Genomic DNA, 19222 nt, shown 5'->3' with positions numbered 1-19222 from the left:
GGCCATCAGCCTCCTGCGGCTGAGACTAAGGGCTGTTCCATCGGGAGCAAGGCTGCCCCTGGCCACTGGCAGCTGCATTCAGAGCTGGGCACTCGGGCTGGCGCTGCGGGTACCTGCCGCAGGGGTGTGCTGGGCCCCAGGAGCAGAGGTGAGGAACCTGCAGGAGGCCACAGGGAGCCCCGAAGCCAGGGTTGCCAGGATATTCTGTGACTTCAGGCGTCCAGAGCTCTGAGTTGGGCTGGCTGGACTGTCGGAGTACACATATGACAACATAGACACTCACCCACACATGTGCTGTCACACTAGTGCCAGCTGCTGAGCTAGAAAGAATTCAGAAAGGCCTGGGGACCTTTATAAACATGGGGCAGTCATACTGACTCACAATGACAAAGAGGCCACACATATGACAAGCATGGCCACTAGGGGTGGGGGTGGGGTTGATGTTTAATGATTAAAGCCAAAAGTGAAGTGCTGAATATGTATGTTCGTGAAGGCTTCATTGTGGTCATCCGAGATAGAATTACCAGCCCTCACCTTCCTGCCTCTCAGGGCCCCCCATGTGATTTGCTAATCGTGCAAGTGACAACTGCCCCACTTGCTTCTCTTGTGCCTGCCCCAGCCTGCCGCCACTCTGAGTGTCTGGGGAGAGATCAGCCTGACCACCCGCACATTTCCAGTGGCTGGCACAGCCCGGCTCGTGTTAAGCACACACATGTACAGTAAGTGAAGAATGGACTTTTATTACTAATCTGCTTATACCTAACTTAAAAGAGTTTATGTTGTCGAAAAACTGCCAGGTCTTTGAAGGCAAATTTCAAAGCCATGATTTCTATGTTCCTACATTTCAGCGAGGGCATTATGTTAGAAATGTTTGTCCAAATGCATGAGGCATACTGAATAGGTACCAAGGTCTTGGTACCTTGATAATAAAAGCCATGTGAGGCCATCTCTTCTAATTAGACAGCACTAAGAGCACATCACATCTCTTAGGGCAGGCTCAGGGCACTCTTGCTCGGTACATCTATGAAGCAGGTGGAATAAAAGCTCTCCTCTGGGAAGAGAGAGCCCCCGCACGCTCACACGGCATTCCCTGCCCCGCCCCCGCACTTGGTAAACCTCTCCTGCCTGGTTCAGCAAGTGCACTGGGGACCCCTCACTGGGGTCCTGTCCACACGTCAGCCCTCACTCTTTAGCCATGCTGCCAAAACCATCTAGTGGCTGGGTGTGGTGGCTCAAGCCTGTAATGCCAGCACTTTAGGAGGCCAAGGTGAGAGGCTAGCTCGAGGTCAGGAGTTCAAGACAAGTTTTGAGCAACATAGCGAGCCCCTGTCTCTATGAAAAAATTTTTAAAAATTAGCCTGGCATGGTGGTTCATACCTATGGTCCTAGCTGCTCAGGAGCCTAAGGTGGGAGGATTGCTTGAGCCCAGGAGCATGAGGTTACAATGAGTTGTGATGATGCCACTGCACTCTAGACGGGGTGACAGAATGAGACCCTGTCTCTAAAAATAAAAAATAAAAATCAAAAAACCCCAACCGTCTAGTTAATCCACCAAACCTACACAAAAATGACTAAACATATATGGGAAGAATTTAAGATACTTTGGATATATGTTTAGATTTAAATAAAGTTGGATTAGAAAAGAGAAATTCTTTATCATGAGTAGGCTCATTACTGAAAACCCCACAGCTGTCCTCATAATTAAGAAGTTATAATATTAGATACAGTAGACTTCTGATGGAACAGAAAGGCCTATTTGTTAGCATTTATTGCTCTTTGACTTTTCTCACCTTAAACTCCAAATTTTACTTTAGAGAATCTGGGACAAAAGGCCTTATGAGTACAATTCAGTTAACACTGGGAAAACTCAGCAGACGGTTGGAGGGCCGGGCCGCTGCCGGAGTCGCCAGGCTGTCGTGTGGCCTGGCACAGCCGGAGCCTTAAGGCCAAACCCTGAGCTGCCGCGCCAGTCACCCATTCGCCGGGAGCATGGAGAGGGAAGGCCCGGGACGCCCCAAACCCCTTCTGGCCGTCACAAGTGCCACTACAGCATGGGCCTCACCATCTCTGCTCTCTTCTCCCCCTCTGTGGCAAGAAGCAGACGCGCATTTTGATGGTTGGATTGGATGCTGCTGGCAGGACAGCAATTCTGTGTAAACTGAAGTTGGGGGGGATAGCTACCACTATTCCTACCACTGGTTTGAATGCGGAAACAGGAATATAAGAACATTTGTTTCACAGTAAGGGACGTTGGTGGTCAAGCTAAAATTAGGCCTCTCTGGAGGCATTACTTCCAGAATACCCAGGGTCTTATTTTTGTGGTAGATGGCTATGATCATGAAAGAATTCAGGAAGGAGCAGAAGAGCTGCAGAAAATGCTTCAGGAAGATGAATTGAAGGATGCAGTGCTGCTGCTTTTTGCAAACAAATGGGATTTGCCAAATGCCATGGCCATAAGTGAAATGACAGATAAATTAGGTCTTCAGTCTCTTCGTAACGGAACATGGTATGTTCAAGCCACTTGTGCTACACAAGGAACTGGTCTGTATGAGGGACGTGACTGACTGTCAAATGAGCTTTCAAAACGTTAAATGAGGCTGGGCGTGGTGGCTCACGCCTGTAATCCTAGCACTCTGGGAGCCCGAGGTGGGCGGATTGTTCGAGGTCAGGAGTTCAAAACCAGCCTGGGCAAGAGCGAGATCCCGTTTCTACTATAAAATAGAAATAAATTAATTGACCAACTAATATATATAGAAAAAATTAGCCGGGCATGGAGGTGCATGCCTGTAGTCCCAGCTACTTGGGAGGCTGAAGCAGTAGGATTGCTTGAGCCCAGAAGTTTGAGGTTGCTGTGAGCTAGGCTGACGCCACGGCACTCGCTCTAGCCTGGGCAACAAAGCGAGACTCTGTCTCAAAAAACAAACAAACAAACAAAAAACTTTAAATGAAACTGGATATCTAACCAAGGACATGTTTGATAGAATTGGTGTAGGCTTGTTACAACAAAATTAGTTTGCATTTTGGTTATTTTTTGTTTGTTTGTTTGTTTTTTGAGACAGAGTCTCGCTTTGTTGCCCAGGCTAGAGTGAGTGCCATGGCGTTAGCCTAGCTCACAGCAACCTCAAACTCCTGGGCTCAAGCAATCCTCCTGCCTCAGCCTCCCGAGTGGCTGGGACTACAGGCATGTGCCACCATGCCCAGCTAATTTTTTTTCTGTATATATCAGTTGGCCAATTAATTTCTTTCTATTTTTAGTAGAAAATAGGTCTCACTAAGGCTGGTTTCGAACTCCTGACCTTGAGCAATCCTCCCGCCTCAGCCTCCCAGAGTGCTAGGATTACAGGCATGAGCCACCACGCCCGGCCAGCATCTTGGTTATTAAACAGTATCTGGGACTGGTTTGGGTAGAATATTACAGCATTTAAACTTATTTTATTGCCAATTATTGTTTACCAAGTATAATGCTGCTATTTAGCAATATGCTTGGTTTTAAAGAAATTCTCCTTGGGGAAAAAAGCGTTCTCTTTTCATTTTACCTCCCTTTAGCCTAAATGCCTGGACATAACTATTGTAAAACCTCTAAAGAAATCAGTTTTGAATGTTTTTTGAGCCCACAACAAACAAACAATGTTTTAAAGTTATCCCCTTGCTACTTTACTGATATCTTTATCATTCCTGGGACAGTCTGCTGATTTAAAAATGTAGCATCCCAATTGTATTTATTTCTCTCCCTTGCCAAAAAGATTTTCTAATACTGCTTGTACCAGCCAGGGAAATGCTCCAAAACACTATTTAGCTCTCTTGCACTGAGGAACTTACTTTTTCTCCCATATATATTGACTCCTGGCCTCCATCAGCCAAACCTACCTTTGTATAGTTTGGAATTGATAGCTCATTAGTTCTGTGCTGGTTGCAAAGAGTTCATATTGAGATGGTTTTTAATACTCAGCAGATGGTCTTCCTTTGTATTGTATCATTTTTATGTTGCATGTTGCTTTTGGTATCACCCTGACTCTTTGCCCAGTATACGATAGTTCTGCTGATGTTTTATTGTTTACTGGTGAACATACCTTCATTAAGAGTTTTTGGAAGACTCATCAAATTCATTTAATACATTTTCTTCATAACCCATTTGGAATTATTCCTAATAAAATGATAAACATTAAAAAAAAGAAAAACTCAGCAGATAAGGAACCATCTACAAATCTTATACATTCTTTCCAACCACCTGAATAATAAATTACCACTATACTCAAACAGATGCTCATAAAATGTGTGAAGTTGCAACAAATGCAGAAGTTTTTAAAAATTCCACATCAAGAGTATCTAAAAATTATATAAGTGCAGTTGAGTGAGAAGAGGTATACATCTTCATATAGAATTTGTTTGCCAAAAAATTACATATATTTTATGGTAGAAATCTAAAATAAAATTTGGTATTTTAATCTTTGGATTTTAAATTAAAAATCACTACTTTTTTAGTCAAAAGCATTTCAAGCATAAATAATTGTAATAATTTTGGTCCAATCTTTGGCATAGTCATCTAATTTTCACTGAAAAGAAAGGAGAAAGCCATTGAATGCATTTTTACATGTAATCAATAGCTTTCTGTGAATCCCAAGCTGCATATGGTATCAGCCTGTGCTGTTCTTAGCCTATACACCACATGACTGCTAATAACATCAGAATCAGAACTTGACAGTCCTTTTGCAAATTGGAAATTTGGTTTTTCTAGAAGCAAGTACTTTTTGGCATTAGCAGATAGCAGACTGAATAAAATTAAGCCTTAATATTTTCATGCACATTTTGGGCAGAGTAGTCAATGTAGGGTTCTACTAGACCAGGATAATAATATCATGGAATGAGCTCCAGAATTGCTCTGGGGTGGAGGCGGCCAAAGGGAGTAAGAGGTCCCAGAGCCAATGCTGTTGGTGCTTGTCATCATAGTCACCCAGTCGCAGCAAGTAGCATGGCAGGAAGCCAGGCCAGTTTCTGCTAGGAGAGTACAGCAGGGAGACTACAGGTCAATGTCAACATTTCTGAAGACCCAGAATGAGCTATAGAGGGCATGAGTCTCCTAAATGTGAAAAAACAGAACCGATAATCACTAATGTAAGTTGATTCCTATGGGCAGGGGGTGTACTCAATTATTTTCCTATATGACCTTATTTATATTTCACATCAATCTCGGCTACTATTATGCTCCCCGTTTACAGAGGAGGAACTACAGCATGGAGCAGCTGAGGGCCTGCCAGGTCCCGCTGTTACGGAAGTGCGAGCCCAGCCTGCAGTCCAGGTCTGCCCCTCAAAGACACAGCCAGCCAGGAATATTCCAATTCTGTCATTATGCCCTGCTGGGGCTTTTTTTTTTTTTTAACTTTGCCTTAGAGAAACCATGTAAGCCCTCTGAAACTAATTTCATCTCCTGTGTCAAGGGAAATAATTATAGTGAACCATACTGAAAGAAAACCTAAAAGTTAACTTCCCTCTCTTTTTCTCCTGGTGGGCACCCCTTGCTGGGCTATATTTTTGGTAAAAAACAAACAACAAATAACAAGAACAAAAAACCAAAAGATCCAAATCAAGTCAAAGAATCAAATTAAGAATCTGATCCATTTAGAGCTTTCTGGATCTTTTGTGCCAGGGACCCAGTTATGAAACATTTTAACATGCACATATGTTAAGTATCGGTCAGTTTTAGCAAAAAAACCCAACTTTTCAATCTCTTCAGAGATCAGTTGGTTTGATTCTCACAAAGCAACAGGATAAAATGGCACCACATTTCCTCAGTCTGGGGCACTGCAGCCTTCCCTAGCTCATGTCTCTCGAGCGAGGCTTTAAACAGGGCTTGGGAGCCTGACTGTGCTATAAAGCGTCGAGCTTTATAACAGGCTCCGAGTTGGCCTTCAACACGCCAGCCTGCTGTCCAAGTCGACAGCTAATATTATTAATAGAAAGTGAAAAGGAAGTTTATGGATAAGGTGATGTTGTACTAAGATATTTATGATGCAATGCTGGCTGTCTTTCAAAATTGTTCTTGCCTGCAGAGATGTCTAAGACGAGGTGAAACAGCTCCATGACAGAGCTGAACCACCACCAGCTACTTTGCCTGCATCAGAGCCACTGCCTTTGAAGACAGGTTTAATGTAAAGTTGGGACGTATATTGACCTGCCACTATGGGCGACCCACAAAAACCTAGTCCCGAAACAGAGGTGATGGCCTCCACCTCCTATTTATTTAGGAGGCAGGGAATTCCAGCCACAGCAGCGACCCTGGGCCCCGACACGCGCAGGCGCAGCTCCTCCCTGAGACACGCTGGGGAGACGCCGTGCAGCGTCCACACGAGTAGCACCTCCACCAGCAGGAGCCCCAGGACAGATCCCTTACTGTGACACTAGCGAGATGTTTATAAATGAGCCATTTGTCATTCTTACCTTCATTGTTACATTCAGATAAGTTTTAAGATTCTTTTCTAAAACCATTATCCGCCCTACAGATAAAAGAGAATGGGCCATTGAAGGTGGCCCTGAAAATATAATACATGACAGAAGTTAGATTCGTTCGCACACGGAAGTCCTTTGCCCTCTGGCCAAGACGACGCCAAGTGGTCTTGTCCAGGAGAGCTCTGTGCTTCGTCTCCATAACTGTCACTGAGAGCTTCCCAAGAACGAATATGGGTGTGTGAAAGAATTAATGAGGCACATATTTAATAAACTATAAACACACAGGCCGGGCGAGGTGGCTCACACCTGTGATCCTAGCACTCTGGGAGGCCGAGGCGGGCGGATTGCTTGAGGTCAAGAGTTCGAAACCAGCCTGAGCAAGAGTGAGACTGTCTCTACTATAAATAGAAAGAAATTAACTGGCCAACTAATATACATAGAAAAAAAAATTAGCCGGGCATGGTGGTGCATGCCTGTAGTCCCCGCACTTAGGAGGCTGAGGTAGGAGGATTGCTTGAGTCCAGGAGTTTGAGGTTGCTGTGAGCTAGGCTGACGCCACGGCACTCACTCTAGCCTGGGCAACAAAGTGAGACTCTGTCTCAAAACAAAAACAAAAAATCCCCACAATTATCAGCCCAAAGGCTTATGAAACCAGGGCAAGCCTGGTGAAGATCAAGTGGCCATCTGTGAAGAAATCGCCTCACTAGAGAGGTCTTGGCTTTGCCACGCACGCTGGAGGTACGCGGTGGGCTGCTGACCCGGGGTTCCCTCTGATGGGTGGGACAGGGCGGAGACAGTCCTTGCGCTAAGTATGCCTTTGTACATTTTTACCTTCTCCTGCATGTGTTATCTTCAGGGTAATAGAAACAGCCACCACAATAGACACGTAGCCAAGATAAATGCCTCGCAGTCCTAAGCTCTGGTCTGGTTCCTCTTATATTAAGAGTAGCACAGCTCACAGGGGAAGCTGCACAGCTGCAGGGTCTAAATTATCAGCCATGGCACCACATACAAAACTGAAATGTAAACGCTCTGTAGACTCAAGAGAAAAACTGTCTTATGAAAAAAAAGTCAGGCGGTTCACAGTTCTGATGTACAGGCCTCCTCTGGCAAAGGTGCTCTTTCTGGAAATTTCTATACCTTGGGCAAAGCAGAAGTGGGCAGCCTGGACAGCCAGAGAGCAAGGCTGCTGCACCTGCGAGCGTCGCAGCCCAGGAAGTGCAGGGAGCCAAGGCTCTGACTGCGGAAGAAAGGCCGGCCTTGAGGGCAGTCCCTGCAGGCCCCAGCGCTACTGCTACACTTAAGCCCTGGACAGGGAACTAAGGTCCAGGGAGCCAAGTCTACTCGGCCCTGAGGCTGGGCAGAGTGAGGCCTGTCAGTGACCAGCAGCAGGTGAAGACTTAAAGACAAATATGAAATATAATCCCTTTAGCTCTTGCTGTGAATTTTATATTAGGTTCTTCACATTTGTACTTAGTTGTTTTAATAATGAGAATTATCTCAAGCAGCATGCTCAGTGAGAAAATAAAAAAATAAATAAAAAAAAAAAAAAAAAGAATTATGTCACATCCCTGAATGAAAAAGTAACTTCTCTTTTAATTAATCCAGTGCTGGCAAGACTAGCTGTTGGCACCACAGGGTCGTAATTCCTGCATCATTAATCACCTTGTGTTAAAAGAAAAAAAACTTGATTTCAGGAATTACTAATCAGTATAAAATGCATAAACAGCCGAGGAATGCTGGCCTCAAATGCTTAACATACTGGCAAGTGTCTTGGGGCTCAAGGAGCACTAAACAACCTGCTCTCGCGTGAGCGTGGCCTCTGCTCTTGCAGAGGCTGGGTGAACAGCAAGCTCACTGTGCCTGAGAGCACCCAGGCTGCTGCCATGAGATCGTGCAACTAATGGCTGGAAAGCAGGGGAGGTCTGCAGCACCAAACTCCTGCCAACCTGACTTTTTATGAACCATTCCCATGCAATTTTTTTTAAAACCTCGCTGGACATGATAAATGTTGCCATCCACTGCGTTCAACTGTGAGAATGTTCAACATGACACAAAGCAAAGACCAAGGCCTGAGAAATTTTGTTACTTGCGAATTTGTCCTTGGGAAAGTGGTGTGGCCACGTTTCCCAGGCTGCTAATCGCCTTGTGCGGGGCTCAGCAGTTCTGAGACAGCCCAGCTCTGGCCGGCAGCTCTGTGGGACATGTGCCCAGGCTCTTGCGTCCCAGCTGCCTGGCTAATACTCATGCCCCTGATGGAGAGGCGACTCCTCTAAAGGGGAATGTCCCCTCTCAGAGAACCAGCTGTCGCTTACAGTAGAGCTCATCCATCCTTGGGCCTCAGACAGCACTGTGCACACCGCGCGCTGCGTCCCCACTGGGGACACACCAGCCCACGAGGGGCGGGCTCGGTCCCGACTGTCTGGGCCCGCCCTGGCAGCCCATCCAGGTGCGTCCACCGCACACGGCACGGAGTGGAAACTCACAGGTCCGCCTCCACTTTTACGGGTAATCACTAAAAATTAGTGTTGGAAGGAGCGGGAGGCAAAGGGAAATGACATTAAAATATGCTGAATGTGAGGTTCCAGCTGAGCAGCTTTACATTATTTTCCACCCCATGGGTAACATTTTCCATGACTGTTGTTTAGAAAACCAGATGTGTTTCATTTTCCCTTGTCCAAAGCACTTGGATGCATGTGTGGGAAACACCCAGCACGCTTTCTTAGGTGGGCAGGTCTGTGGCGAAGTGGCCATCAGGACAGTATCTGAGTTAAGCACAGACATTTTACAGGACTGACTGACAACATCACTTTTTGAAATAATAAAATTAGTAGATCTGAAAGCACTATTTGCAAAGTGACATTTTAGTTTCTATCTAGATCACTGCTGGAAACCTATTCCATGACCTAAAGTCTCCCCACGGACACGCATGACCACACACTTCCTAATGACTGAGTAAACGTTCCTTTGGAAGTATAATCTCCTTCCTGGGTCACATTCGGGGGACGTGAAGGTGGGCGAGTGCACGCAGAAACAGCTGTTTAGGTACGAAAATCCGATCTGTATACAGAGAGAGCAGGAGCCGGGCGTGGGGCGAATGACCCCGCAGCCTCCACTCAGAGCCTCGCAGCCGCCGCCCATCTGGATCTGAGCCAGCGCGCTGGGGACAACCCTCTCCCGCAGGACGTGCAGCTCCGCGCCGGCCGGCGCAGAAGGAGGGCCCCCCCAAGGGCTGTGGTTGAAGCGGAGGCTGCGCCCAGAGCACTGCGCCAGGTCCACGAGGCCCTGCGCCCTCAGCCTGCACACAGGCCTCCTGGGGCGGGTGGCCGCAGGCCTCAGAGGACCTCTGAGAGCAAAGCAGGGCCGGAAGGGGCTCCCAAGTCTGGGAGCGAGAAAGCTTTAATACAGGGCCCCTCTCAGGAGTTCTGACACCACAGCGCCATTTTGTATAAAAATGCAAAAAATCTGGATGTTATCAACAGTATCTTTCAATTTATTAAGCAGGGTCTATTTCTGTGGTGTTTGGCAACACTAATAATTACTTAATAACGTTGAAATCCAACCTCTCTTTATACATGCTTTCTTTTTTCAAAGTGTCATCAAATACTTTTATTTGGGGGATTATGTTTCAAGGGGGCCAGAGAGAACCAGAAATACTTTGTATGTTTAAGGATTTAAAAAAAATACTTGTTCTTTTCTCCATATATGTTATGTTGCCAAATTAACGATGTTGCTAATGGCATTCCTTCTGAGATAAATTCGCTGGCCCCAAGAGGGACGCATTCTATTGATCTGATCTTACTGTGGTCCTTACTTATAGGGGTAAATGAAACAAAAGGCTTAATGACATGATTTCTAGCAAAAATCCAGCAACACAAATGGCAACAGGCGGCCACAGCCATGCGGAGGAGTTTCCTGCCACCTGGAACACCAGCACTTGAAATTAGACGACACAAACTCGGACTGGGACTGGGACTGTCTTCTCCCAGGTGTGGGTAGAACGACGGCGGATCAGGCACCCACCTGCCTGTGGAGCTGTGCCCTGTCCACAGTCTGCAGCCGCGCGCCACGCTCTCCAGCCTGCACCGCGGAGTGGGGGGCATGCTCCCCCACCGGGAAGCCACAGCCGCGGTCGCCGTCATCCCGGTCTGGGCCGCCTGCCTGGTGACCCCCCTGGACTCCAAGCTCACCGAGCCCGGGCAGGGTCTCTGGATGCTCGCCCTGAAACCAGCAGGAGATGGTGGTCACAGCTTCACCCAAATCCTTTTGCTGTGCAGCCTGATTTCTATGTTTGAGGATAATTACCCACTTATGGATTATCAAGTCCTGTACTTCTCAGTCCTTTCCCTTAAAATGCTCATTTTGGGCATTTCCCTCATTGGCAATTGCTCTATTTAAATAGCACAGGGTAGGTCCTCAATTTATTAGAAGAGATTAATAAAAACTTTACTATTTACAAACTAGTATTGCTTATAGCTAAGGTTTTATAAATTACAGGAGGAAAAAGTCCAGAATATTGATCAGCAAAACATTCTGCAACTACTTCTAGGCTTTGCTTAACAGTTTCTGTATCATAGACATTTGGAAGCTGGTTCAATTAATTTTTGAACACTTTCTTCACCCTGAGGAAAGAGAATCGCTGTATCTTCCCATTCTTACGATGGGAACTTAAAATTACATACACCGTTCACTAGAGTGAAAAGCAGACAGAAGGTCTCTCAGGGCTAGAGAGAAACCCGGTGTTCACAGTGCCTGTAAGCAGTGGCCCAGCAGCGGGCGTGGGTGCCCTGAGCACGCCCAGCACAGCAGCTCCCGCCCGGGCTCGCCGGCAAGCAAGGCCGGGGCCTGCAGAGCGAGAGGCCTCACCGAATCAGTACCAATCACTCAGAAAGCAAGTAACTCTGTTCTGTTGGTTGCAAATCTGGGAGTCATGACATAAAAAGAAGGACAAATACAAATTTCAGAGGTGCCAAAGTGACACATCTGAAGCTTAGAAGAGCCCTCTCTAAACCCGTGAGGGCAGAATGGGCTCTCACATCTGGGAACGAAAACAGAATGGAAAGAAGAGCAGAAGTTTCAGAACCAGCTCCTTCAATCCAGCAAGGCGGGGTGCGGTGGTGAGGGCCTTGGGGTGCTGATGTCAGTGGGTAAACCTGCAGCGAAGGCAGTGGGGGCAGAACTGCCGCGGGACGCAGGTGCAGACCAGGCTGCTCCTGAAACTAGGCGGGTACAGCATGGATTCGTGGTTTGCTGCAACCGGACAGGTCATTGCATTTCTGTTGCTGGGACTGAAACTGACACAAAATAATTTAAAATAATAGGACATGACTGCGTGTAGGGTGGGTGGGGGAACAGCAGTGCCTGGGGTCAAGAACAAAACAGCTACAAGTACGACGAGCCCAGCAGGCAGAGTTACCTCGGCCAGATCTTCGCCTTCCTCCTCCATCTGCGTGCCTTGCCGCCAGTGTTTCAGCAGCCACCTGAGTTTGACGTAGAAGAGGAAAATGTTCTGCTTCAGTGACCGGAGCTCCTGCTGCATCAGATTCTTCTCATCACTCCAGGTTCGCTCGTGCAGGGTGCTCTGCAAGGCCAGGCTGTGCATTTCCAGTTCTTTCCACCTCAAGGCGTAGAGGTGCTCCTCCTCCATCTTGAACGGAAGGAAGGAGAAATTGTGACAAGCAGCTATTCTAATTGGCCACCCAAACCAAGCCAAGGGTCTCCGCGAACTGCCATTCAACCTACAGCACACTGCATATGGGATGTGACGCCCCCGTATTTTAGTTTGATTAATGACTTGAGATGTTTACTGTTTATAAAACCTCATAAGTTTTGTGCTTCAGAAGCAAGTGCCATTTCGAAGTAAGGTGTTGTAATCATTCTTCATTGTCATGTCTCTCACAGTGTTTTTAGATGTCTCTAAGACTCCTTCAGGAAACTGTTTCTGGGATGCATGGCTTACAGCTGGGTTCCATTCAAGTGGATTCCGTTTCCTCTCTGTACATGGCCTGGCACTCAAAGGCGCATGACAATTGTAAAGAATAAAGGAAGTGGAAATCCTTCCCCTTTACCTCCTGAGCCCTGACAGAAGAGCACAGCAGCTGACGGGAGCACTCAGGCCGGGCCAGAGGGAATTCTTCCCGACTATGTGAGACTTGACTACACACAGCGGGGAGCAAACAGGAAAGTAAGTTTGATAACCTACTTCCGCAATTAAAGACTTAACATTCCTATTGGATATGGGTATCCCTTAGGGAAATAAAAGCATTGCTGAAAAAGAAACGTCTAACATCTCCACGTTAAGCTCCCGTGTTTTAAACACCACGGGTATAGGCATTCTTCCAAGTAACAAGCCACTGACCACGCCAAAAGGTGAAGAAAATCTTATTTTGCAGATAAGGGCAAAAGACTAATACCTATAGTAGCTAAAGTGATGCACGGATCAAAGCTTTGTGTTCCACAGATCAAAATAAAAAGTTCGAATGCCAGCCTTACAGTGGCTAGCAGCTGTCCTCTCCCAATTTAACACTCTCTTTTATGCCAAAAACCAAGGCAGGGATTTTTTTTCCCCCTTAAAGTACTAGATTAATTCTCAGAAACCATGGGAACAGGACTGTGGCTGCCTGGGGCCAGTGACGAGTCAGAGGCAGCTCTGGAAAGGTCCATGAGTCTGGGCAATCACTTGCAGAGCTGCTCGTAATACCTGATCTTTATTGTACTTCAGACTGAAACAACGGAAAACAGGGGCGATTTTATTTGCCATCTCTGCAGCCCTTGGGTGGCCACCACTGATTTTCCCCTGTGGACTCAAGGGAGCACCAGCAGGGATGGCAGCCGGGCACCCCAGACACTCAGTGTCTGCAATTTCTTATTGCTTAGTCCATGTGGTCCTTTTGGGGGAGAAAGGGACATGTACTATTTCACACTCAAGATGTAACCGTCATGGGTCTTTTGCACCATCTGGTCTGAGTTAGGTACAGGACAATAAAGGAGGCAGTTATTCTGCCACAAAGATCAGTAATTGAAAGGGAGGGGGTCAGGTCTCTGGTCTCTCCTTTACAGAACAAGAATCACGAGGAAGGACTTAATCTATAATCCAAGAAACAAAACTGCAAACATGTTCCATGACTTAGTGGTTAGGACTTAACTTCTCCTTTGATATAACACACTTAGAGTTCCAGCACTTTATTTTCTTTTGCACGATTTAGCCAACGGACTCTCGCTAGGAAAGGTCAGCCTTCTCTGGGCAGCATGAAGATCACTCCTGTCCTTTGCCCATGCCGCTGTGGACAGGCAGAGACACTGGGCCTTCCCGCTGGAGCACCGTCCAGGCCCTCCGGGAAGGCTCCTTCCTCTCTCTGGTTTCTCCTCCACTGCCCTTTCTGCTGCTCCTGTTCCACTGCTCCAGTTGCTTCCCAAGACTCAGAGCTCAGTCCTCTGCCCTCTTCTGTTAAGGGAGACCTTCTCTTCCCTTCTGAATGAGCCTGGAGGACATATCTCCACCTCCAAAGCCTCTTCAACACACACTTTTGCTATGAATCCAAGTGCTAGAAACACCTGGGGCCCTGCCATTTTGTTATCAGCATATCCAGTGATAAATTCACTTTTCAAACTACTTTTGGTGCAATGCAAAAAAATTTTTTTTCTTATAAATTTATCATTTAAGTAATATAAAATTATTTTTCTTTGGTAATGGTATGTGAAATTTGACCTATAAACCAAACACTTAAAAAAGGGTACGCATCTACTGGTAGAAGCTGGCAGAAAATATTTAGATCTTGACATTCAACTCTGCCTTCCCTTAGCTGCAAGGTGCAGAAGATGCTCCCTTATTCAGTTTGTGGCCCATTTAGATCACATGGCCATGGTCAATGCGGGGGCTTACGTGTAGCACACATTCCTTGCCAAAACAAATCTTGGATACACTCAGTGTCCTATTTGCACAGGATATGCCTTTTAAAATACTGAGGTGGTATCCTAGTCAAGATCAACTGCTTTGTTTTGTTTTAAAGACATCACTGTTTTTCAAGAACAAATACAAGGGGGAAAGTGCAGCCACAGCCAATTCTGAACCCAGATATCTGTTTATAACTTAATTAGATCTGGGGTGGCAGGGACTGGACCTCCTCAGGGAGGCCTAGGGCGATGAGTGCCTGCATCTGTGAATCCTTCTACTCGGCACTCTGGGAAAGGATTTGGTGGATAAAGGGTAATTAGCCAGTCACAGGCTATTCTAGAATAATATAAGTTAATCAGGCTACAGCTGAAGTAGTGGCAGTTTTTTGAATACAATTGTTTAAGGTGAGTTGTTGAGGTTCCTATCAGAAAATTCACCCAACACTGACAAAGGTGACAGGCACATTTTCCTGTCCGGTTGCATTTAGGCCCTTATTCATGTTGGTACGCTGCAGGAAAGCTCGGATTAGATGGGAGGAAGACCCTCCTGAGACCACAGTGCAAGTACTGAAAAGCATGTTACCGAGCAGAAAGGTAGACAGTTATCTTTACGGGCACCGAGAGGGGGCAGCTGGACTGGTTTCCACGATTGTGCCCATGAGTCTAGGAGCCTGTCTGCGACAGACAGCAGCCTTGGAAAATGCATCTTGGCATTTCTCCTGAGGGGCTGTGCCGTCCAAGCCGCAGCCGTGCTGAAATCTGCGTTAAATATTTACCTTACGGATCTTGTTTGTAAATGTCTCTGTCTCCTCTTGATGCAGTCTGGCCGCCTGCACGAGCTGACCCTGTAGCTCCTCTATCGATACACTCTGCTCGGGTAAAACAGGGGGGCCCCTGAGCTGATTGGTGGGATAAAGGAAGGGGTTTAGTGGAAACGAGACCTCTGCCTGAGGTGACAACGCAGGACAGACATCTGCACAAGCTGGGGACACACACGGAGCGACACAGCACGTGCGGGAGCTGCAGCAGTGGAGTGACTGCGGCACACTCAGCACCTGAGCCCGGCGCCGGGCTCCCAGCCGCACCTGCCCTGCGTCTGCTGCCCGGGAGGCAAGGTGGGCAATGGGGCGCTGGCCCTGAACTTCAGCCACCACGATGACTGCCAGCCAGGCTGAGAGAAGGACGCTGGGGGACACGGGAGGTGTCCTTGTTCCCACAGCAGCTTCTAGGTTTTGAAGCATGCCGGGAGCGGTCAGGGCTCAGCAATCAGGCAAGCATGGCCACCACCACACATCGCCAGCTGTTAGGGTCTCTGAGCCATACGGGGTCTACGTCGAATAATTAATTTTGTCATATGCTTTCTTATTAGAGTTTTTTCTTGCTCAATCAACGGTGACTTTCTTTCTTTTATCCGGAAATCTGACCCTGGATGCTCAGGGCAGTGGGGTGCGGCTCTTTCAATTAGCAGAGACCGGTGGCTTCAGCAAGTGTTGCCGGAGGGGAATTGAAGAAAGATCCACTCACTACACTTTAGGGTAAAAATAGGTCACTTTTTTTTTTTTTTTTTTTTTTTTAGTAAAGTCTACCTTTTATGTCCAAATGGCAATGATATGAGAAGGCAGAGTCGCTACTCTTGAAATAAAATGTATTATTTAGCGATGGAAACTCTGCTATACTAAAAATCCCAGGCATCATTAAAATTTAAGTGTGTCATTTTGCCCATTGATTTATGCTCCTTGAAGATATGTGATTTATAAAACTGGGAATTCAAGTGGATTGTTGCAATAAAAATGTGTGTCACTTCACTGGTTCATTCCAATTTCCTTTGCAATGCACCTATTGCTTCTCAGAGGACATTGATTGCTGCCCCTAATGTGATGGTACCTGTGTTGTCATGAGTAAAGATCATACCCTGAGAACAAGAGATGCAGAAAATTAAAGAGCAAAGTACTTCCCTTAGCACAGGGGATGAGAGGGAGAGGGAGGATGAGTGGGAGGAAAGCGAGGGAAGATGGGGAAAGAGGAGGAGGAGGAAGAAGGAGAGGGAGGAGGGGGAGGGGACAGTAGCTTAGCTTAGAAGAACAGAGACAGAAAATCAGAGCCAACTTTGGGATAAAATTTGAAAGCCAGAGATTTAAACTTAGTCTGCTTTCCGGGAATTTAAGAATTTCTAAGAGCATTAAATGCTTCTTTGCTTTGGTAGCTATTAGAGATTGTTACCATAGTCTTTTATATGTATTAGTGTATTACATGCAGTGTTTAGGGTTTTCTTTGAAAAGAGGCACCTCTCTCTCTACATGTCAAATTTACTGCAATGACTAATTTTTCATTTCTGAAAGTTTTATTATTTTTTAAATACGTGTGGTTTTTATGATAGTGATTTACTCTTTTCTCATGTCTGCTTGCCTCTAATGATTTCAAACATGTGTCTTTTAGGGTGTCTGACAATTCTGTCACCGGAAGGTCGCAGAGTTGAGTCCCGCTATCTGCCATGTCTGCCGACTCTTGCTCCTGGTGGATGTTTCTGGCCTGTGTGTCTGAAGTTTTGCACTGTGAATTCATCTTCCAGGGGCACTTAGCTGTGGATCTCGTATGAGATCTGGGTTGAGAAGGTGCCTCCAGGTTGGTTTTGTGTTTGCTGAAGCCAGCAATTTAACACAAATCCCTTTCCTGTGGATTCCTGGACTCAACAGGTAACACCAATTCGAAGTCTGGTCTCGGGCAAAGGCTGGTTGTAGTCCTTCTCCTGAGCTGGAGCCCAGCTGGCCAACAAGTGTCCTGCTGCCTCCCCTCCCCATCCCGGGACCAGCAGGCAGATGAACCTCCTGTTTGTTAGTTCCATTCCCTGACGCGTTGGGTTCCCTGCCTCACTGAGCCCTGCCTTCGGTTCCCTTGCAGGTACTGAAACCCAGGGCTCCGGGTTACTAATATAGGCGATTATCCCCTACTCCACCCACCCAAAGGCCTCAGATACTGCTCTGGCTTTCAATTCTGAAACCAGTTCCAACCCTTGAGGAATTCCCTAACTTTCTTGAGAATTCAGCTAAAAACTTTAAAGGATGCTTTGTGTTTTATGTAGCATTTTATTCAATAAATATTTACTGAGCACCTACAGTGCTGATCACTGTCCAAAGACTGTGTTCTCGAGAAGGCAGCCATGCAGCTGCCAGCCCCGCCCAGCTCCTGGCCCTCGGGGCTTGTGCAGGAGCATTCACAGGTCACCTGGGCCGCTCTGCTGCCTGCTTTGCTTTCCAGTTATACACTGCTTTATACATTTAGAATGTGAAAATCCTCCTATTTTAATGCATTATGTACTAGCCAAAAGCTTTATATTGTTAGATTCTAAAACAGATGTCCTAACCAAGCTTACCGTTTAAGAAAAGCAAAGATCTATGAATTTAGTTTCTATACACATTAAAGTGTTTAGTTTGGTTTTAGCCTTAATAAATAATATATAAACCATTTAATTTTAAATAAATATGTGGGACTCATACTTCAGTATCATTTGATTAGAAACGTGCTCCTCTGTCTGAGCCACACCTTTGAAGGGTCACAGAAAAGGGCCTGAGGTCCCGTGAGGGGTTCAGGCCAGCATCTGATTTGCCACAGTGCCCCCAGCACGTCTGTGTACACTGTCGCCACCTGGTCAGCAGCAGAAACTTAGGTACTCCTGACCTATTAGAAGTTTCCTTTTTCATCCATTTTTCCTAACGGAATATGAAAATCCCCACAGACAACTGCTCCTAGCTGGGATGCCACTGTCACTCCAGTGTTACAAAGAACAAAATACAAACATGCTATGACAAAAGTTTCGGTCCAGAATTACTCTACTGCCACACAACTACATACAATCACATACATTTGGAGAAAGTTTTCACATGACATATAGAATTTCCTCTAGAAAAATAAAGACTTCCCTTTATCACCCAATTCCCAAAGGTTTGATTCTAAAAACCATCCTTTGCTCACTTACCTAAGATTCTGACTATACACCAAACAAATGCATCGTATTTAAACAAATACCACCCACACGTTTCCGAGGCTGCTGAGACAGTAGTCCTGACATCACAACCACCCCCCCAGGTCAGTGTTCTGAGGCCGTGCCTCACACCGATTACACTGCTGGTTTTCTGAACATCTCCAGGAAAAGGGGGTCATAAATTACCTTCCACACTTCAGAAGATTATCTCACTATCGCGATAAACAAACAAAAGAATGCTTTTCACTGCAGTCATATAACGTCTAGCAATGACCTCCATTCCCATGACTTCATTTTCTGGTGAGTTCCATTTTTGTCCTGACAAGTTTTGCTACCACTCCTTTCAAAAGTGGTATATGAGGGCAACACGTGTGTAAATACTTGGCATAAGACCCCACATAATTTTACTGTGGCTGGTATTTCATGGCTGCAGCGTGAGGGATGGCAAATGCTTTTGTGCTGCTTTGATGAAAGGGTAAAAGGAAGAGCTAAGGAGAAGAGCCTGAGATTTCTGACCCAGAAACGCAATTCTCTGTGCAACGCATGGTGCGTGTGAAATCTGACCAGTGTCCATGCTCAGCTCCTTCTCATTCAGAACTATTTTTAAGGTGCCTTGCACATTCCAAACTATATCCTATACACTGCTCTCTCCTGATGAAGCAAATCTCTCAGCAGATTTCATGGGAACCCTACAGAGCAGAGTCAGGAAGAGTCCAGAACCTAGACTGAGAATCTGGCCAATACCTACTAAGAGTAGGCAAAAGGAATATTTATCCTTCTGGAGCCTGGATCTTTTCTTAGCAGTTAATTTTTGTGGTGCATTAATGAGTTAGTGGGTGTTAGTAGGTTGAGACTATACTTTGCCCTGGCCATGGCCGTTTGGTAGAATGCAGGGCTAGGAGATGC

General features: G+C 46.3%; 1 protein-coding gene and 1 pseudogene across 8 annotated transcripts in view; one reads left to right on the top strand and one right to left on the bottom strand.

The window, feature by feature from the left end:
• Nucleotides 1–19222, bottom strand: part of MTCL1 (microtubule crosslinking factor 1) — a 132295-nt gene that overhangs the window by 27455 nt on the left and 85618 nt on the right. For 5 of the 8 annotated variants that reach the window (XM_075993674.1, XM_012746143.3, XM_075993675.1 and 2 more), the window contains 3 exons: nt 15114–15236; nt 11861–12091; nt 10468–10665 (listed from right to left, as the gene is read on the bottom strand). In XM_075993674.1, the coding sequence (XP_075849789.1) occupies nt 10468–10665; nt 11861–12091; nt 15114–15236 (552 nt within the window). The remainder of the gene's footprint in view (nt 1–10467; nt 10666–11860; nt 12092–15113; nt 15237–19222) is intronic. The other 3 variants (XM_075993676.1, XM_012746141.3, XM_075993677.1) reach the window with 1 other exon arrangement.
• Nucleotides 2052–2591, top strand: LOC105860957 (ADP-ribosylation factor 4 pseudogene; annotated as a pseudogene).

Source organism: Microcebus murinus, chromosome 17 (assembly GCF_040939455.1).
Source record: "Microcebus murinus isolate Inina chromosome 17, M.murinus_Inina_mat1.0, whole genome shotgun sequence".
Taxonomy (NCBI): Eukaryota; Metazoa; Chordata; class Mammalia; order Primates; family Cheirogaleidae; genus Microcebus; species Microcebus murinus.
Note: the sequence above shows the minus strand (reverse complement) of the source record. Positions and strands in the feature narration are given on the sequence as shown.